Below are 18,659 nucleotides of genomic sequence, written 5' to 3'. Positions count from 1 at the left end.
GGGAATTCTCCAACTGGGAAATGTCCCTGATTTCAGTTTTGGGGGGCACTCCCAGCTCTGAATTCATTTTTGGGGGCTCCTGGGGGGCACTCCCAGCTCTGGTTTCAGTTTGGGGGCTGCTGGGGGGCGCTCCCAGCTCGGATTTCAGTTTGGGGGCCAGTCCCAGCTCGGATTTCAGTTTTGGGGGGCACTCCCAGCTCTGAATTCATTTTTGGGGGCTCCTGGGGGGCGCTCCCAGCTCGGATTTCAGTTTGGGGGGCACTCCCAGCTCGGATTTCCCCTCTGCACCCCCTGGCCGAGCGCTGAACCGGCGTTCCCAGGCTGCAGAGCCTTGTGTTAATTAACCGTTAATTAACCTTGCAAACACTGCCCCGATATCTCACCCGACCCTGCGGCTCCTGCGGCCCTCGGTGTGCAAAAACACCCCGAAAATACCCCAAGAGCGACCCCCACCTCAGATCCCCCCCCCAAAACTGAACCCCACCTCAGATCCCCCTCCAAAAATCCCCAAAACTGATGCCCACCCTCAGATCCCCCCAAAACCGAGCCCCACCCTCAGATCCACCCCCAAAATAACCCAGAACTGAGCCCCACCTTCAGATCCTCCCCCAAAGCCTCCCAGGCTGATTCCCAGCTCCACCCCAGCGTTCCCAAATCCCCTATCCCCATTCCCAAATCCCGTTCCCATTCCCATTTCCCCATTCCCATCCCAGCCCTTGGCCCACCCTCCCCTGCTCAGGGTGGGCACAGCATCATCATCTTCATCGTCATCCTCATCATCGTCATCATCATCATCATCATCGTCATCTTCACCATCCTCATCGTCCTCATCATCATCATCATTGTTATCATCGTCATTATCTTCATTATCATTGTTGTCATCATTGTGCTTTTCCTCATCGCCATCTTCATCATCTTCATTGTCCTCCTCCTCATCATCATCATCGTTACCATCATCTTCATCACCATCCCCATCATCATCATCTTCATCATCCTCCTCATCATCATCATCTTCATCGTCCTCCTCATTGTCGTCATCATTGTTATCATCGTCATTATCTTCATTATCATCATCATCATTGTGATCATCATCGCCATCATCATCATCATCTTCATCATCTTCATTGTCCTCCTTATTGCAATCATCATCGTCGTCATCATCATTGTCATTGCTGTCATCATCGTTATCATCATCTTCATCATCATCATCATCACCATCATCATCATCATCATCGTTGTCATCTTCATCACCATTATCGTCCTCATTATCATCATCTTTGTCATCGTCATCGTTATCATCATCGTTGTCTTCATCAGCATTGTCATCCTCATCATCATAATTGTCATCTTCATTGTCATCATCATCATCATCATCATCTTCATCATCATCACCACGGTCATCTTCATCATCCTCCTCATCATCTTCATCTTCATCTTCATCTTCATCCTCATCATCACAACCCCTGTGCTCATTCCCTCCTCAATCCCACAGCCACACATTTATTTAAATCATTTATTTAAATCATTTATTTAAATCATTTATTCTAAATCCTTTATTTAGATAATTTATTTAAATCATTATTTGAATCATTTATTTCAATCATTTATTTAAATAATTTATTTAAGACATACATTTTATTTATTTATTTATTTATTTATTTATCCTGACCCTGCCCAGCTCTGTCCCAGCTTTACCAGGACCGCGCCCATCTCTGCCCATCCTTGTCCATCCCTGTCCATCCCTGTGCATCTCTGTCCATCCTTGTCCATCCCTGTCCATCTCTGTCCATCCCTGTCCATCCCTGTCCATCCCTATCCATCCCTGTCCATCCCTGTCCATCTCTGTCCATCCCTGTCCAATCATCCCTGTCCATCCCTGTCCAATCATCCCTGTCCATCCCTGTCCATCCTTGTCCATCCCTGTCCATCTCTGTCCATCCCTGTCCATCCCTGTCCATCCCTGTCCATCTCTGTCCATCCTTGTCCATCCCTGTCCATCCCTGTCCATCTCTGTCCATCCCTGTCCAATCATCCCTGTCCATCCCTGTCCAATCATCCCTGTCCATCCCTGTCCATCCCTGTCCATCTCTGTCCATCCCTGTCCATCCCTGTCCATCCCTGCCCAGCTCTGTCCAGAGCGTAGCCCACTCCTCTCCATTCCCTCTCCATCCCTGCTCCTCTCCATCCATTCCCGCACCTCTCCTCTCCATTCCCGCCCCTCTCCTCTCCATTCCCGCACCTCTCCATTCCCTCTCCATTCCCTCTCCATTCCCGCTCCTCTCCCTCCATTCCCGCTCCTCTCCATTCCCTCTCCTCTCCATTCCCTCTCCATTCCCGCACCTTTCTCTCCATCCCTTCCCGCTCCTCTCCATTCCCTCTCCTCTCCATCTCCGCTCCTCTCCATCCCTTCTCCTCTCCATTCCCACACCTCTCCCTCCATTCCCTCTCCTCTCCATTCCCTCTCTCTCCATTCCCGCATCTCTCCATGCCCTCTCCTCTCCATTCCCTCTCCTCTCCTCTCCTCTCCTCTCCTCTCCTCTCCTCTCCTCTCCTCTCCTCTCCTCTCCTCTCCTCTCCTCTCCTCTCCTCTCCTCTCCTCTCCTCTCCTCTCCTCTCCTCTCCTCTCCTCTCCTCTCCTCTCCTCTCCTCTCCTCTCCTCTCCTCTCCTCTCCTCTCCTCTCCTCTCCTCTCCTCTCCTCTCCTCTCCTCTCCTCTCCTCTCCTCTCCTCTCCTCTCCTCTCCTCTCCTCTCCATTCCCTCTCCTCTCTATTCCTGCTCCTCTCCATTCCCTCTCCATCCTCACTCCTCTCCATCCCCACTCCTCTCCATTCCCTCTCCTCTCCATTCCCTCTCCATCCTCACTCCTCTCCATCCCCACTCCTCTCCATTCCCTCTCCTCTCCATTCCCTCTCCATTCCCTCTCCTCTCCATTCCCGCTCCTCTCCATCCATTCCCGCTCCTCTCCATCCATTCCCGCTCCTCTCCATCCATTCCTGTTCCTCTCCATTCCCTCTCCTCTCCATTCCCTCTCCATTCCCTCTCCTCTCCGTTCCTTCTCCTCTCCATCCCCGCACCTCTCCATCCTTTCCCTCTCCTCTCCATTCCCTCTCCATCCCCACTCCATTCCCGCTCCTCTCCATTCCCGCACCTCTCCATTCCCTCTCCTCTCCATTCCTGCTCCATTCCCTCTCCTCTCCATTCCCACTCCATTCCCTCTCCACTCCATTCCCTCTCTGTCCATTCCCTCTCTCTCCATTCCCACTCCTCTCCATCCCCGCTCCTCTCCATTCCCTCTCCATTCCCTCTCCATTCCCTCTCTCTCCATTCCCTCATCTCTCCATTCCCTCTCCATTCCCTCTCCTCTCCATCCCCGCTCCTCTCCATCCCCGCTCCATTCCCTCTCCTCTCCATTCCCTCTCCCTCCATCCCCGCACCTCTCCCTGCCCCGCTCCGTGTTCCCTCCGCTCCTCTCCGCTCCGCTCCGCCCCGCCGCACTCGGGGGCGGGCGGTGGGCGGTGGGCGGTGGGCGGTGGGCGGTGGGAGGCGGGGGGGCAGCCCCAGCCCAGGCCCCGGCCGCGGCCCCGGCCCCGGCCCCGGCCCCAGCCCCAGCCCCAGCCCGGCCCCAGCCCCCGCCGCCCGGGGCCGCCGCGCCCGCCCCGCATTGTCCGGGCGGCAGCGCAGGATGCGGCGCCCGGCTCGGCCTCCCGGGCTGCGCTGAGGGCCCCGCCGGCATGAGGAGGTGAGTGCGGGTCGGGCAGGGCCGGGGAGCATCGCCCGAGCCCCCCCGGGATGCGGAGCCCGTGCGGAGAAAGCGGCCGGAGCTGGGGAGGGGTCGCGGGAGGGGAGCGGGGCAGCGCCGGGCCTTGGGTGATCCCTGCCCTGCGACCCCCGGAGCTCCGTGACAAGAGCCGGGCTGTGCTGCGAGGGGAGCTGGGCTGAGCCTAACCCTGAGCCTAACCCTGAGCCTAACCCTGCCTGAAGGGCAGAGAGGGCTCACGGCGCGATTGTCCGTCCGTCCGTCCATGCATCCATCACTCCATCCATCCATGCATCCATCCCTCCCCCCATCCCTCCTTCCCCATCTCTCCCTCTATCCCTCCATCCCTTCATCCCTCCTCCCATCCCTCCCTCTCTCCCTTCCTCCCTCCCCTCATCCCTCCCTTCATCCCTCCCCCATCCCTCCTTCCCTCTATCCCATCCCTCCCTCTCTCCCTCCCTCCCTCCCGCCCTCCATTTATCTCCCATCCCTCCCTCCCTCCTCCCATCCCTCCCTCCTTCCCTCCTTCTCTCCGTCCCTCCTTCCCTCCCTCCATCCTCTCATCCTTCCCTTCATCCCTGCCTTCCTCTCCCTCCCTCCCCCCATCCCTACTTCCCTCCATCCCTCCCTCCCATCCCTCCCTCCTTCCCTCCTTCTCTCCATCCCTCCTTCCCTCCCTCCATCCTCTCATCCTTCCCTCCATCCCTCCCTCCCTCTATACTCTCATCCTTCCCTTCATCCCTGCCTTCCTCTCCCTCCCTCCCCCATCCCTACTTCCCTCCATCCCTCCTCCCATCCCTCCTCCCATCCCATCTCCCCATCCCTTCCTCCCTCCCTCTCTCCCATCCCTCCCTCCTTCCCTCCATCCCTCCTCCCATCTCTTCCATCTCTCCCATCCCTCCATCCCTCCTCCCTCCTTCTTTCCCTCCCTCCTATCTCTCCCATCTCTCCCATCTCTCCCATCTCTCCCATCCCTCCCATCCCTCCATCCCTCCCATCCCTCCCTCCCTCCTCCTCCTCCTCCCTCTCCCCAGAACAATGCCGCCGCTCCCGCAGCCGCTGTCGCACGTCAAGCGCACGCCGGAGCGCTCGCCTTCAAAACACTCACAGCGTTCAGGACCTGGGGCCGATTTTTACACAAAAATTTTACCCAAAATCTCCTTTATTATTATTATTATTATTTTGGGAAAGCGGAGTTTTTCCCTCAGTGGAAAAAGAAACCCGGGAAAGGTTTAAAATCACTTTATCCCGCGGATTCCGCTATAAATTCTCCCGGAGGCGCCATGTGCTGCTCCACATCACCCCCGCTTTTACAAACCACAAAACCCACATTAAAACCGCGCGGCTTTGTGACAGATCCCAGGAATTTCACACAGAATCGGCTCTTTGGTGCTGGATTTCCCGGTGGGAATTGAGATTTTTTTCCCTCTGTTTGCTCTGAATTAAACATTTCAGCGGGGGCCGAGGCCCGGCCGTTGTTTATCACGTCAAACATTTGTTTTAGCTCTCTCCGACAGAAGTGTGTTGACATTTTCTCTGGGGGGACTGCGGGGATAATGAATGGCACGTCCTTTATTGTGTTCCTGCAAAAAAACATCCCGGATTCATCCCGGGCTCGGCGTTTGTATCCCCGGTTTTCCCTGGATTATTGATTGGGAAAATATCGCTGCTGAAATTATGAGAGATGCAGAATTGTTTGTTTTTTGTGCTGGCGGCTGCTGGAGGGGTTTTTGTGGAGGTGGGATTTGGGGCCACAAAATTCCTGGGGTGGGGAATGGGGGAGAGAGAAAAAAAAATTCCTGGAGTGGGGAAATGGGGGAGAGGCCACAAAAAATTCCTGGAGTGGGGAAATGGGGGAACGACTCTGGGAACAACTTTGGCTGTGCCCAAATTCCAGGAGCAGGGAAGGGATTTGTGATTTCCAGATGGAAATTCCTGGATCAGGGAATGGTTTTGTGATTTCCAGATGGAAATTCCTGGAGCTGGGAAGGAATCTGTGCTCCTCATCTCAGAATTCCTGGAGCAGGGAAGGGATCTGTGACTTCCAGATGGAAATTCCTGGAGCAGGAAAGGGTTTTGTGCTCACCCAACTCAGAATTCCTGGAGCAGGGAAGGAATTTTGTGATTTCCAGATGGAAACTCCTGGAGCAGGGAATGGTTTTGTGTTCCCAAGCTCGAAATTCCTGGAGCAGGGAATGGGTTTGTGATTTCCAGATGGAAATTCCTGGAGCAGGGAATGGATTTGTGCTCACACAGCTCGGAATTCCTGGAGCTGGGAAGGTTTTGTGACTTCCAGATGGAAATTCCTGAATCAGGGAATGGGTTTGTGCTCACCCTGCTCGGAATTCCTGGAACAGGGAATGAGTTTGTGATTTCCAGATGGAAATTCCTGGAGCTGGGAATGGTTTTGTGCTCACACAGCTCAGAATTCCTGGAGCAGGGAATGAGTTTTGTGTTCCCAAGCTCGAAATTCCTGGAGCAGGGAATGTGTTTGTGCTTCCCAGTTTGAAATTCCTGGAGCAGGGAAGGGATTTGTGCTCCTCATCTCAGAATTTCTGGAGCAGGGAAGGGATCTGTGATTTCCAGATGGAAATTCCTGGAGCAGAGACAGATTTTGTGCTCACCCAGCTTGGAATTCCTGGAACAGGGAAGGAATTTTGTGATTTCCAGATGGAAATTCCTGGAGCAGGGATGGATTTTGTGCTCACCCAGCTCAAAATTTCTGGATCAGGGAATGGGTTTGTGCTTCCCAATTTGAAATTCCTGTAGCTGGGAAGGGATTTGTGCTCCTCATCTCAGAATTCCTGGAACTTGGAAGGATTTTGTGCTCACCCAGACGGAAATTCCCAGATCAATGAAGGTTTTTGCAATTTCCAACTCAGAATTCCCAGATCAATTAAGATTTTTGTGATTTCCAGCCCAGAATTTCCAAATCAATTAAGATTTTTACGATTTCTAGCTCAGAATTCCCAGATCAATGAAGGATTTTTTAATTCCCAACTCAGAATTCCAGGATCAATTAAGGATTTTCCCCTCCCCAGCTCAGAATTCCTAGATCAATGAAGGTTTTTAAAATTTCCAGCTCAGAATTCTGGGATCAATGAAGAATTTTTAATTTCCAGCTCAGAATTCCAGGATCAATGAAAGTTTTTTAATTTCCAACCCAGAATTCCAGGCTCAATGAAGGATTTTCTCCTCCCCAGCTCAGAATTCCCAGATCAATGAAGGATTTTTTAATTTCCAGCTCAGAATTCCCAGATCAATGAAAGTTTTTTTAATTTCCAGTCCAGAATTCCCAGATCAATGAAAGTTTTTTAATTTCCAGCTCAGAATTCTGGGATCAATGAAGGATTTTTTAATTTCCAGCTCAGAATTCCCAGATCAATGAAAGTTTTTAATTTCCAGCCCAGAATTCCCAGATCAATTAATGATTTTGTGATTTCCAGCTCAGAATTGCAGGCTCAATGAAAGTTTTTTAATTTCCAGCTCAGATTTCCTGGATCATTGAAGGATTTTTTAATTTCCAGCTCAGAATTCCAGGATCAATGAAAATTTTTTAATTTCCAGTCCAGAATTCCAGGATCAATGAAGGATTTTTAATTTCCAGCCCAGAATTCCCAGATCAATGAAAGTTTTTTAATTTCCAGCACAGAATTCTGGGATCAATGAAGGATTTTTTAATTTCCAGCTCAGAATTCCCAGATCAATTAAAGTTTTTAATTTCCAGCCCAGAATTCCCAGATCAATGAAGGATTTTGTGATTTCAAGCTCAGGATTCCCAGATCAGGAAAGGATTTTTTAATTTCCAGCTCAGAATTCCAGGATCAATGAAGGTTTTCTCCCTCCTCAGACCATAATTCCTAGATCAATGAAAGTTTTTTAATTTCCAGCCCAGAATTCCCAGATCAATGAAGGATTTTCCCCTCCCCAGCTCAGAATTCCCAGATCAATGAAAGTTTTTTAATTTCCAGCCCATAATTCCCAGATCAATGAAGGATTTTTTTAATTTCCAGCGCAGAATTCTGGGATCAATGAAGGTTTTTTAATTTCCAGCTCAGATTTCCAGGATCAATGAAAGTTTTTTAATTTCCAGCTCAGAATTCCAGGCTCAATGAAGGATTTTCCCCTCCCCAGCTCAGAATTCCCAGATCAATGAAAGTTTTTAAATTTCCAGCTCAGAATTCCAGGATCAATGAAAGTTTTTTAATTCCCAGCTCAGGATTCCAGGATCAGGAAAGGATTTTTTAATTTCCAGCTCAGAATTCCCAGATCAATGAAAGTTTTTTAATTTCCAGCTCAGAATTCCGGGATCAGGGGAGGATTTTTTAATTTCCAGTCCAGAATTCCCAGATCAATGAAGGTTTTTTAATTTCCAACTCAGATTTCCTGGATCATTGAAGGATTTTTTAATTTCCAGCTCAGAATTCCCAGATCAATGAAGGATTTTTTTAATTTCCAACCCAGAATTCCAGGCTCAATGAAGGATTTTCCCCCTCCCCAGCCCGGAATTCCCAGATCAATGAAGGTTTTTTAAATTTCCAGCTCAGAATTCCAGGATCAATGAAAGATTTTTTAATTTCCAGCCCAGAATTCCCAGATCAATGAAGGATTTTTTAATTTCCAACTCAGAATTCCGGGATCAGTGAAGGATTTTTAATTTCCGGTTCAGAATTCCAGAATCAATGAAGGATTTTTTAATTTCCAGCTCAGAATTCCAGACTCAATGAAGGATTTTCCCCTCCCCAGCCCGGAATTCCCGCAGTTCCTGCCCTCCCTTTGTTCTCCCGCATTCCTGCCCTGTGCCGTTATCATTTGGGCTGAGCAGAGCTCGTGTCCCGTGTGGATCCCCTTTCCAATCCCTCCTCTGCATTTTCTCCTCCCCCCTCCTTTTCCCAGCCCTTTTTTTGGGCCGGGAAATCTCCAGAGAAATTTGATTTTCCCTGTGGAATCTGGGATCCAGCTCAAGAACTCAGCTTCCACCTGCTGCACCCCTTTTTAAAATTTAATAGTTGTTAAATTTAAATTTTATAGCTGGGATTTGATGATGATTTTTGGTGCTTTTGTGTGATTTTTTTGTGTTTTTGTGTCATTTTTTGTGATTTTTTTTTGTTGTGATTTTGTGTAAGTTTTGGTGGTTTTGTGTGATTTTTGGGTGAATTTTTAATTTTTTTTTAATTTTTTTGTGATTTTTTGGGCATTTTTTTGTGATTTTTGGGGGTTTTTGGTGCGATTTTTTGTAAAATTTTTTTTGGTGCTTTTTTGTGATTTTTTTGGGGGCTTTTTGTGTAATTTCTTGGTGATTTTGTGTCATTTCCCGGAATCAGCAGAGTTGATTTTCCTCTGCTGTGTTTGCTGTGCAGCAAATTGGATTTTTGTGTGATGAGGTTTCAGTGCAGAAAAGTTGATTTTTCTGTGCCAAGTTGATTTTTCTTGATGAGTTTTCAGTGCAGCAAAGTTGATTTTTTCTGTGCAAAGTTGATTTTTCTGTGCTGTGTTTGCTGTGCAGCAAAGTTGATTTTTCTGTGATGATTTTTCTGTGCAAAGTTGATTTTTCTGTGATGATTTTTGTGTGCAGCAAAGTTGATTTTTCTGTGATGATTTTTCTGTGCTGAGTTGATTTTCCTGTGCCCAGCTGGTTTTCCTGGGGTGTCCTGGACCTGAATTTTGGGATGTCCTCCCCTGGCAGAATTTTGGGGTCTCCCTGGGTTGAGATTTGGAGATTTCCTGCCTGGATGAGATGCTGAGAATTCCTCCCTGGATGGAAATTTGGGATGGAATTCCAAATTCCATTTCCAAAGGATGGGGATGGAAGGGCAGGATTGGCTCAGCAGAAATTAGGGAAATGATGGAAATTGTGGAAATTGTGGAAATAACAGAGCAGGATTTGCTCAGATCCCTCCAAGGAGGATCCAAGGCAAAAAACACAATGGGACTGGGACATTAATTAATATTAATTCCTGGACAGGGTTGAGAGCTTCCCCAGTATCAACATTAATTAATATTAATTCATGGATGGGACTGGGAGGCTCATCAGTATCAGCATTAATTAATATTCATTTCTGAATTGGGCTGGAATGTTCCCCAATATCAACATTAATTAATATTCATTCCTAGATGGGGTTGGGATGCTCATCAGTATCAGCATTAATTAATATTCATTCCTGGATTGGGCTGGAAGGTTCCCCAATATCGTCATTAATTAATATTAATTTCTGGATGGGGTTGGAATGCACCCCAGTACCAGCATTAATTAAAATTAGTTATTAATATTAATGAGGTGAGGACAGGCTGGAATGTCCCCCAGGGTGGGTTGTGACAGTCCTGGTGTCACGGGTGGAGTGTGACACCTTCAGTGTCACAGTCGGGTTGTGACACCCCTGTGGGTTGTGACTGTCTCAGTGTCAAGGGTGGAGTGTGACACCTTCAGTGTCACAGTCAGGTTGTGACACTCACTGTGGGTTGTGACAGTCCCAGTGTCATGGGTCAGGTTGTGACACTCACTGTGGGTTGTGACACCTCCAGTGGAGTGTGACACTCTCAGTGCCAGTCAGGTTGTGACAGTTCTGGTGTCAGGGTCAGGTTGTGACACTCACTGTGGGTTGTGACACCCCCAGTGGATTGTGACAGTCCCGGTGTCACGGGTGAAGTGTGACACTCTCAGTGTCAGTCAGGTTGTGACAGTTCCGGTGTCACGGGTGGGTTGTGATATCCCCAGTGGTTTGTGACACCCTGGGTTGTGACAGTGCCGGTGTCATGGTCAGGTTGTGACACCCCTGTGGGTTGTGACAGTCCTGGTGTCACAGCCGGGTTGTGACACCCCCAGTGGATTGTGACAGTGCCAGTGTCAAGGGTCAGGTTGTGACACTCACTGTGGGTTGTGACATCCCCAGTGGCTTGTGACACCCCTGGTGTCATGGTCGGTTGTGACACCTCTGGTGGGTTGTGACACTCCTGGTGTCACAGTCTGATTGTGACACCCCTGTGGGTTGTAACCGTCCCTGTGTCGCAGGTGGGGTGTGACACCCTCAGTGCCACAGTCAGGTTGTGACACCCCCTGTGGGTTGTGACACCCCCAGTGTCATGGGTGGCTTGTGACACTCTCAGTGTCAGTCAGGTTGTGACTGTTCTGGTGTCATGGTCAGGTTGTGACACTCACTGTGGGTTTTGACATTCCCAATGGCTTGTGACACCCCTGGTGTCACAGCCGGGTTGTGACACCCCCAGTGGATTGTGACAGTCCCGGTGTCACAGTCGGGTTGTGATACCCCTGTGGCTTGTGACACTCTCAGTGTCAGTCAGGTTGTGACAGTCTCGGTGTCACAGTCAGGTTGTGACACCCCTGTGGGTTGTGACTGTCTCAGTGTCAAGGGTGGAGTGTGACACTCTCAGTGTCAGTCAGGTTGTGACAGTCTTGGTGTCACAGTCAGGTTGTGACACTCTCAGTGTCACAGGTGGAGTGTGACACTCGTCAGTCAGGTTGTGACACTCACTGTGGGTTGTGACACTCCTGGTGTCACAGTCTGATTGTGACACCCCTGTGGGTTGTGACTGTCCCGGTGTCACGGGTGGAGTGTGACACCCTCAGTGTCACAGTCAGGTTGTGACACTCACTGCGGGTTGTGACTGTCTCGGTGTCAAGAGCGGAGTGTGACACTCGGTGTCACAGTCAGGTTGTGACAGTCCCGGTGTCAGGGTCAGGTTGTGACACCCCTGTGAGTTGTGACACCCCTGGTATCACAGTCAGGTTGTGACACCCCCGGTGTCACGCATGGCGTGTGACACTCCCAATGTCACAGCCAGGTTGTGACAGTTCCGGTGTCATGGTCAGGTTGTGACACTCACTGTGAGTTGTGACACTCTCAGTGTCACAGTCAGGTTGTGACAGTCCCGGTGTCACAGTTGGGTTGTGACACCCCTGTGGGTTGTGACTGTCTCGGTGTCAAGGGTGGAGTGTGACACTCTCAGTGTCAGTCAGGTTGTGACAGTTCCGGTGTCACGGTCAGGTTGTGACATCCCCAGTGGACTGTGACACCCCTGGTGTCACAGCCGGGTTGTGACACCTCTGGTAAGTTGTGACAGTCCCGGTGTCAAGGGTCAGGTTGTGACACTCACTGTGGGTTGTAACCGTCCCTGTGTCGCAGGTGGGGTGTGACACCCTCAGTGTCACAGTCAGGTTGTGACACCCCCAGTGGGTTGTGACACCCCCAGTGTCATGGATGGCTTGTGACACTCTCAGTCAGTCAGGCTGTGACTGTTCTGGTGTCATGGTCAGGTTGTGACACTCACTGTGGGTTGTGACATCCCCAGTGGCTTGTGACACCCCTGGTGTCATGGTCGGTTCTGACACTTCTGGTGGGTTGTGACAGTCCCGGTGTCATGGGTCAGGTTGTGACACTCCTGTGAGTTGTGACACCCCCAATGTCACAGGTGGAGGGTGACACTTGGTGTCACAGTCAGGTTGTGACAGTCCCGGTGTCACAGTCAGGTTGTGACAGTCCCGGTGTCACAGTCAGGTTGTGACACCTCTGATGGGTTGTGACACCCCCAGTTGTCACAGGTGGAGTGTGACACTCCTGGTGTCACGGTCGGGTTGTGACACTCCTGTGGGCTGTGACACCTCCGGTGTCACGATTGAGTTGTGACAGCCGTGGTGTCCCGGGTGGGTTGTGACAGCTCAGCACTTGAGGGGACACGAGCAGCTGAATGATGGGACAGCGGCCTGGTGACCATGGAGACGTGGATGGCCATGGCTAGGAATGACCACAGAGCCATGGATGACCACAGATGACCACAGAGCCCTAGATGACCATGGAGTTCTGGATGACCATGGAACTGTGGATGACCACAGAGCTGTGAATGACCACAGAGCCCTGGATGACCACAGAGCCCTGGATGACCACAGAACTCTGCATGACCATGGATGACCACAAAGCTCTGGATGACCATGGAACTCTGCATGACCATGGACATGTGAATGACCATAGAGGTCTGGATGACCACAGAGCTGTGAATGACCACTGAGCCCTGGATGACCACAGAGCTCTGCATGACCATGGAACTGTGGATGACCGTGGAACCCTGGGTGACCACAGAGCTGTGCCCTGGCAGCTCAGCCTGGCACCCAAGGACTGGATGCTCCTCAGGAATGCTCCAAGGATTCACCTTGGCTGCCGAAGGGATGAGACCCCCCTGGACCCTCCCTGAGCCAGCCTTCCATCCCCATCCCCATCCTCATCCCATCCCCATCCCCATCCCTGTATCCTCCATCCCATCCCTGTATCCCATCCCATCCCATCCCATCCCATCCCATCCCATCCCATCCCCATCCCATCCCATCTCTGATCCCATCCCATTGCTGATCCCATCCCAGCTCTGATCCCATCTCATCACTGATCCCATCCCAGCGCTGATCCCATCCCAGTCCAATCCTGATCCTGTTCTCCCATCCCCATCTTGATCCCAGTCCTGATCCCATCCCATCCCATCCCATCCCGTTTTTCCCATCCCATTTCCATCCCCATCCCTCTTTTCCCATCCCATCCCATCCCATCCCATCCCATCCCATCCCATCCCATCCCATCCCATCCCATCCCATCCCATCCCATCCCATCCCATTATCCCATCCCATCCCCATCCCCATCCCGTTTTTCCCATCCCTCTTTTCCCATCCCCATCCCCACGCCGAGCCGTTGGACACCCTCAGCGCTACGCCCGCTCCAAACCCCCCGAACAAAAGCCCAGTTCAGACTCGCTGCTGAATAGATTAACAAGATTTCCATAATTAGGGCGGGCGGGAACAATGGGATTCTCCCTGCCCAGCCCCCCTGCCCGCCTTTGTCTTGTGCTGGGGATAATGGGCAGCAGCGAGGGTGGGAACCGGCCCGGCCATTTGGTCACTGGACAGTAATTTTCTCACACTGCCAAGGGGAGCATTGAAACATCTGTCCCGCTCCGCCACTCATTCACGTCCCATTTCAACCCTGACAGCTCCTCCCTGCCCTCCCCCTGCCGCGGCTTTGCCGGTTTTTCCATGGATTTGGGGTTTTTCTTCTCCCGAGCGCGTCGTGGTTTTAAGGGTTTGGAGGGGTTTGTGCGTTCCCTGCGCTTTGAAGCAGCTTGGGAATTTGGGGCTGGAGGAGCTGGACTGTCCTGGTGACACACCCCGTGGCGTTTGCCACCCTCTTTCAGTATTTTGGAACAGCAATTCCATCTCCAGACCCACCCCTAAATTCCATTTTTAACTGGTGTTGGAGCAGGGGGGTTTATTGCTGTCGTGGGCAGCTGCTCCCTGCCCTCAAAAGCCACCGGGATTTGCTGGGTCACTGCTGCTGTGGCCAGGAGTGGTCACAGGGCCCCCAAATCTCCCAGTCCAGCCTGGCATTTCTGGGGGACAGAAGTGCTGCACCCACAGAGCAAGAATGGAAACTGGTGGCGTTTTAATTCCTTCAAAAATTAAAATTAGGAAGGAAAACGCCTTATCAGCCAAATACTGATTTTTCCCTTTAGAATTTCTGGGTGTTTTTACAGCCAGAGCAGCTCCAGGAGCATTCCCTGTGTGTTTATCCATCAGGAAAACTTTGACAGTGACTGTAAATCCAGGAGGAGCGAGCCCAGCCCACACAGAGCCGCTGCCTGAATCCTCATGTGGGAGTTTGATAACCCGGAGTGGGATAAGTTAATTAAAGCATTGACTAATCTTATTGTGCTGAAAGGCAGCGAGGAGTGGGGCACGAGGTCCCCAAGGCTCTGGGGATGAGGGGGGACACTGGGGTGGGGACAGGGGACAATGCCACCACCCTGGGGGCTGGAGCAGAGACAGCAGCAGGAGGTGCCCGTGCTCAGGGGGGGTTTGGGGGGAAGAATTCCTTCACGGGAAGCGTTGTTGGGCTGGGCTGGGCTGGACAATCGTGGGGTGTGAGGGGACAAAAGGGACGTGGTGGAGTCACCGTGGCTGGAGGGACAGCTGGACGTGGCACTCGGTGCTGTGGGGGGGGTGATAAGGGGAAAAGTTTGGGCTCTGTGAGCTCGAAGGTTCTTCCTGACCTCACCAACCCTGTGTCAGAGTGGGGTGTTCACAGAATATCCAGAGTAGGGTGTTCACGGAATATTCAGTGACCTGTTCACAGAATATCAGAGTTGGGTGTTCACAGAATATCCAGAATTAGCTGTTCACATAATATCCAGAGTTGAGTGTTCGTAGAATATCCAGTGTGGGGTGTTCACAGAATATTCAGTGAGGTGTTCACAGAATATCCAGAGTTAGCTGTTCACAGAATATCCGAGTTGGGTGTTCACAAACATCCAGAATTGAGTGTTCACAGAATATCAGAGTTGAGTGTTCATAGAATATCAGAGTTAGGTGTTCACAAATATCCAGAACTGGGTATTCACAGAATATCAGAACTGGGTGTTCACAGAATATCAAAGTTGGATGTTTACAGAATATCAGAGTTGAGTGTTCACAGAATATCCAGTGAGCTGTTCACAGAATATCAGAATTGGATGTTCACAGAATATCTAGAGTGGGGTGTTCACAGAATATCAGAGTTCAGTGTTCACAGAATATTGTGAGTTGTTCACAGAATATCCAGAGTTGGGTGTTCACAGAATATCAGAGTGAGGTGTTCACAGAATATCAGGGTTGGATGTTCACAGAATATCCAGTGAGGTGTTCACAGAATATGAGAGTTGGGTGTTCACAGATTATCCAGAATTGGGTGTTCACAGAATATGAGAGTTGGGTGTTCACAGATTATCCAGAATTGGGTGTTCACAGAATATCAGAGTCGGGTGTTCACAGAATGTCGGAGTTGGGTGTTTACAGAATATCAGAGCTGAGTGTTCACAGAATATCAGTTAGGTCTTCACAGAATATCCTGAGTGAGGTGTTCACAGAAATCAGAGTTAGGTGTTCACAGTCTGGGGTGTGTTGTAACAGGACAGGGCAGTTTTTGGGCACAGGACTGGGCAGTTTTTGGGCACAGGGCAGTTTTTGAGCACAGGACAGGGCAATTTTTGGACACAGAACAGGGCAGTTTTGGGCACAGGACAGGGCAGTTTTTGGACACACAGAACTCCGTTTCCCACTCTCACCGTCCTGTCCTCCCCCCACAGCTCTGTCGAAGATGCACTGGTCACCAGAGCATGCCCAGTCCCTGAACCAGTGGCCGGAGCAGCACCTGGACGTTTCCTCCACCACCTCATCCCCAGCCCACAAATCCGAGCTGTACCCCAGCACCCGCCAGCGCTTCAACTACGCCTGGGCCAACGATGACATCTCGGCTCTCACAGCCTCCAACCTCCTCAAGAGGTACGCGGAGAAATACTCGGGGGTGCTGGACGCGCCCTACGAGCGCCCCACGCTCGGCGCCTACGGGGACGGAGCTTTCGGCCCCGTGAACGGCCAGAAAGGGGACGGCGAGCCCTGGCCGGGGGCTCACGGCTCTGACTTCCCTCTAGCCCCCATCCACGATGGGCTAGCCGGCAGCAAGGGCGTGGTGCCACCCTCCGTGCCCGCCGCTTCTCCGGTGGTGTCGGCGAATCTCAGCGAGCCCGGCTACCCCGGCAATTCCTGCGGGGCGGCTGCTGCGGGTTCCGGAGCTCTCGGTGCGTCTCAGGAGTACCCCTCAGGTTATGGTGGCACCTATTTGCCCTCTGGTTACTGCGCCCAGCCCGCTGCAGCGCTGCCGCCGCCTCCGCACCCTCCTGCGCTGCACAGCTCGGGGCTCCTGCAGCCCCCGCACCCCTCGCCTGCTTTGGTGCCAGGTTACGGCTCCTCGGGCCCGATGTACAACTATGCCAGCGGCAGCTACGCGCCCCAACCGGGCTATGGGAGCATCCACCCGCCCCACCCCACCCCGGCATCCTATTTGCCCTCGGGCATCGCCGCTCCCACCCCCATCCCGGCCCCGCCGCCCTCCGCCCGCCCGCCCGGCGTCCCCGCCTATGGCTACCAAAGTGCCGGGCTGGGCTCCCTGGCAGTGCCCCCGCTGGGCACGGAGGCGGCGGGCACGCTGAAGAGGAAGGCGTTTGACATCGGCGGTGATGATGATGGCGAGGGCAGGTACAGGAAATACAGCTACGAGCAGCCAAAGTCTCCGTACGCCCTGTCGGACAACGGCGAGTGCCGGGGCAACGGCTTCGGCAGCAGCGGCGAGTCCCCCCAGGTGGCCTTCAAAGCCGGCAAGCGGCCAGCGGGGACCGGCGAGGAGCACACGGGCAAGTTCGGCGGGCAGCAGATGAAGGGCATGGTGTCGCCATCCTACGGCACCAGGGACGCTGCGCTGAGGCCGGCAGAGCCCTTCGAGAAGTTCAGCCCGCCCTTGGCCAACGGCGAGCGCGCCGCCGAGCCCGGAGCCACCTTCCCGCTGAGGTTGCCCTCCAAAGCTTTGGGATTCCTGGACGAGCAGCCCAAGAGCGTGGACCCGCTGGTGCTGGAGCTGGTGAACACCAAGGTGGTGGAGCGGGGGCCGCCGGTGCAGTGGTCGGACATTGCCGGGCAGCTGTCGGTCAAGGCGGCCATCGAGGAGGAGCTGCTGTGGCCCATCCTGCGGCCGGGCTCCTACGGCGGCACGAGCCACCCGCTGCGGACCCTGCTGCTCTTCGGGCCGCGCGGCACCGGCAAGACGCTGCTGAGCCGCTGCATCTCCACCCAGCTGGGCTCCACGCTGCTGCGCCTCAGCGGCGCCGCGCTGCTCTCCACCTGGAAGGCCGAAGCCGAGAAGATCCTCCAAGCCGTGTTCTTGGTGGCCAACTGCCGCCAACCCTCCGTGGTGCTCATCACCGAAGCCGAATCCTTGCTGGCGGCGCGCTCCGCCGAGGACGGCGGCGACCGCCAACTCAACAACCTCAAATCCCAACTCCTCTCCTACCTGGACGACGTGGCCGCCTCGTCGGAGCACAACGTGGTGGTCATCGGCACCACGGCGCGGCCGGGTAGCATCGACGAGGCGTCGCACCGGCGTTTCGGCACGCGGCTCTACGTGGCCTTGCCCGACGGCGCCGCGCGGCGCCACGTGCTGCGCCAGGCGCTGGCCCAGCAGAGCTGCTGCCTGGGCGAGCGCGAGTTGGCCGCGCTGGCCCAGCGCACCGAGAGTTTCTCGGTGGCCGAGCTGCTGCGGCTGTGCCAGCACGCCGGGGCGGCGCGCCGGGCGATGCCGGGAGCGCCCAACGCGTATCAGGAGATGGAGAAGGCGCTGGGGAAAGTCGGCCCCGCCGCGTCCCAGAAGGAGCTGGACTTGTTCCTGGAGTGGGATAAGATGTACGGGACCAGGCACTGAGGGGCAGGGGGTGAGCCCGAGGGGGTGGGGAGGGGTTTGGGGTGGGGGTCGGGGGGATCTGAGTGGGCTTGGGGGTCCAGAGAGGCCCCGGATCCCTCCATGGATTTGGGATCTTCAGGGGCTGCAGGTGTGAGTGGGGTCAGAACACCCCCTGGATTTGGGGTCAGATCCCACTGTGGATTTGGGGTCAGATCCCCCCATGGATTTGGGATCAGATCCCTCCATGGATTTCGGATCGAATCCCTCTGTGGATTTGGGGTTAGATCCCTCCATGGATTTGGGTTTGGATCCCTCCATGGATTTGGGTTTGGATCCCTCCATGGATTTGGGGTCAGATCCCTCCATGGATTTGGGATTGGATTCCTCCATGGATTTGGGGTTGGATCCCTCCATGGATTTGGGGTCAGATCCCTCCATGGATTTGGGGTCAGATCCCTCCATGGATTTGGGATTGGATTCCTCTATGGATTTGGGGTTGGATCCCCCCATGGATTTGGGGTCAGATCCCCCCATGGATTTGGGGCCAGATCCATCCATGGATTTGGGGTCAGATCCCACCATGGATTTGGGGTCAGATCCCTCCATGGATTTAGGGTCAGATCCATCCATGGATTTGGGTTCAG

At 53.1% G+C, this 18,659-nt stretch overlaps 1 protein-coding gene across 1 annotated transcript; it reads left to right on the top strand.

Annotated features, from left to right (window-relative positions):
- Positions 1–3,670: 3,670 nt before the first annotated feature.
- Positions 3,671–18,036, top strand: FIGNL2 (fidgetin like 2). Its single transcript, XM_033083082.1, has 2 exons — positions 3,671–3,739; positions 15,872–18,036. Exon 2 carries the CDS (start codon positions 15,883–15,885, stop codon positions 18,034–18,036), a length of 2,154 nt encoding a protein of 717 aa, XP_032938973.1. The 5' UTR covers positions 3,671–3,739; positions 15,872–15,882.
- The last annotated feature ends 623 nt before the right edge of the window (positions 18,037–18,659 follow it).

This window comes from Catharus ustulatus, chromosome 31 (assembly GCF_009819885.2).
Source record: "Catharus ustulatus isolate bCatUst1 chromosome 31, bCatUst1.pri.v2, whole genome shotgun sequence".
Taxonomy (NCBI): domain Eukaryota; kingdom Metazoa; phylum Chordata; class Aves; order Passeriformes; family Turdidae; genus Catharus; species Catharus ustulatus.
This window is presented reverse-complemented; position numbering and strand designations above follow the sequence as displayed.

Excerpts from the sequence above, each read along its gene's own strand:
- FIGNL2 (XM_033083082.1), top strand. The coding sequence starts at position 15,883 with ATGCACTGGTCACCAGAGCATGCCCAGTCCCTGAACCAGTGGCCGGAG.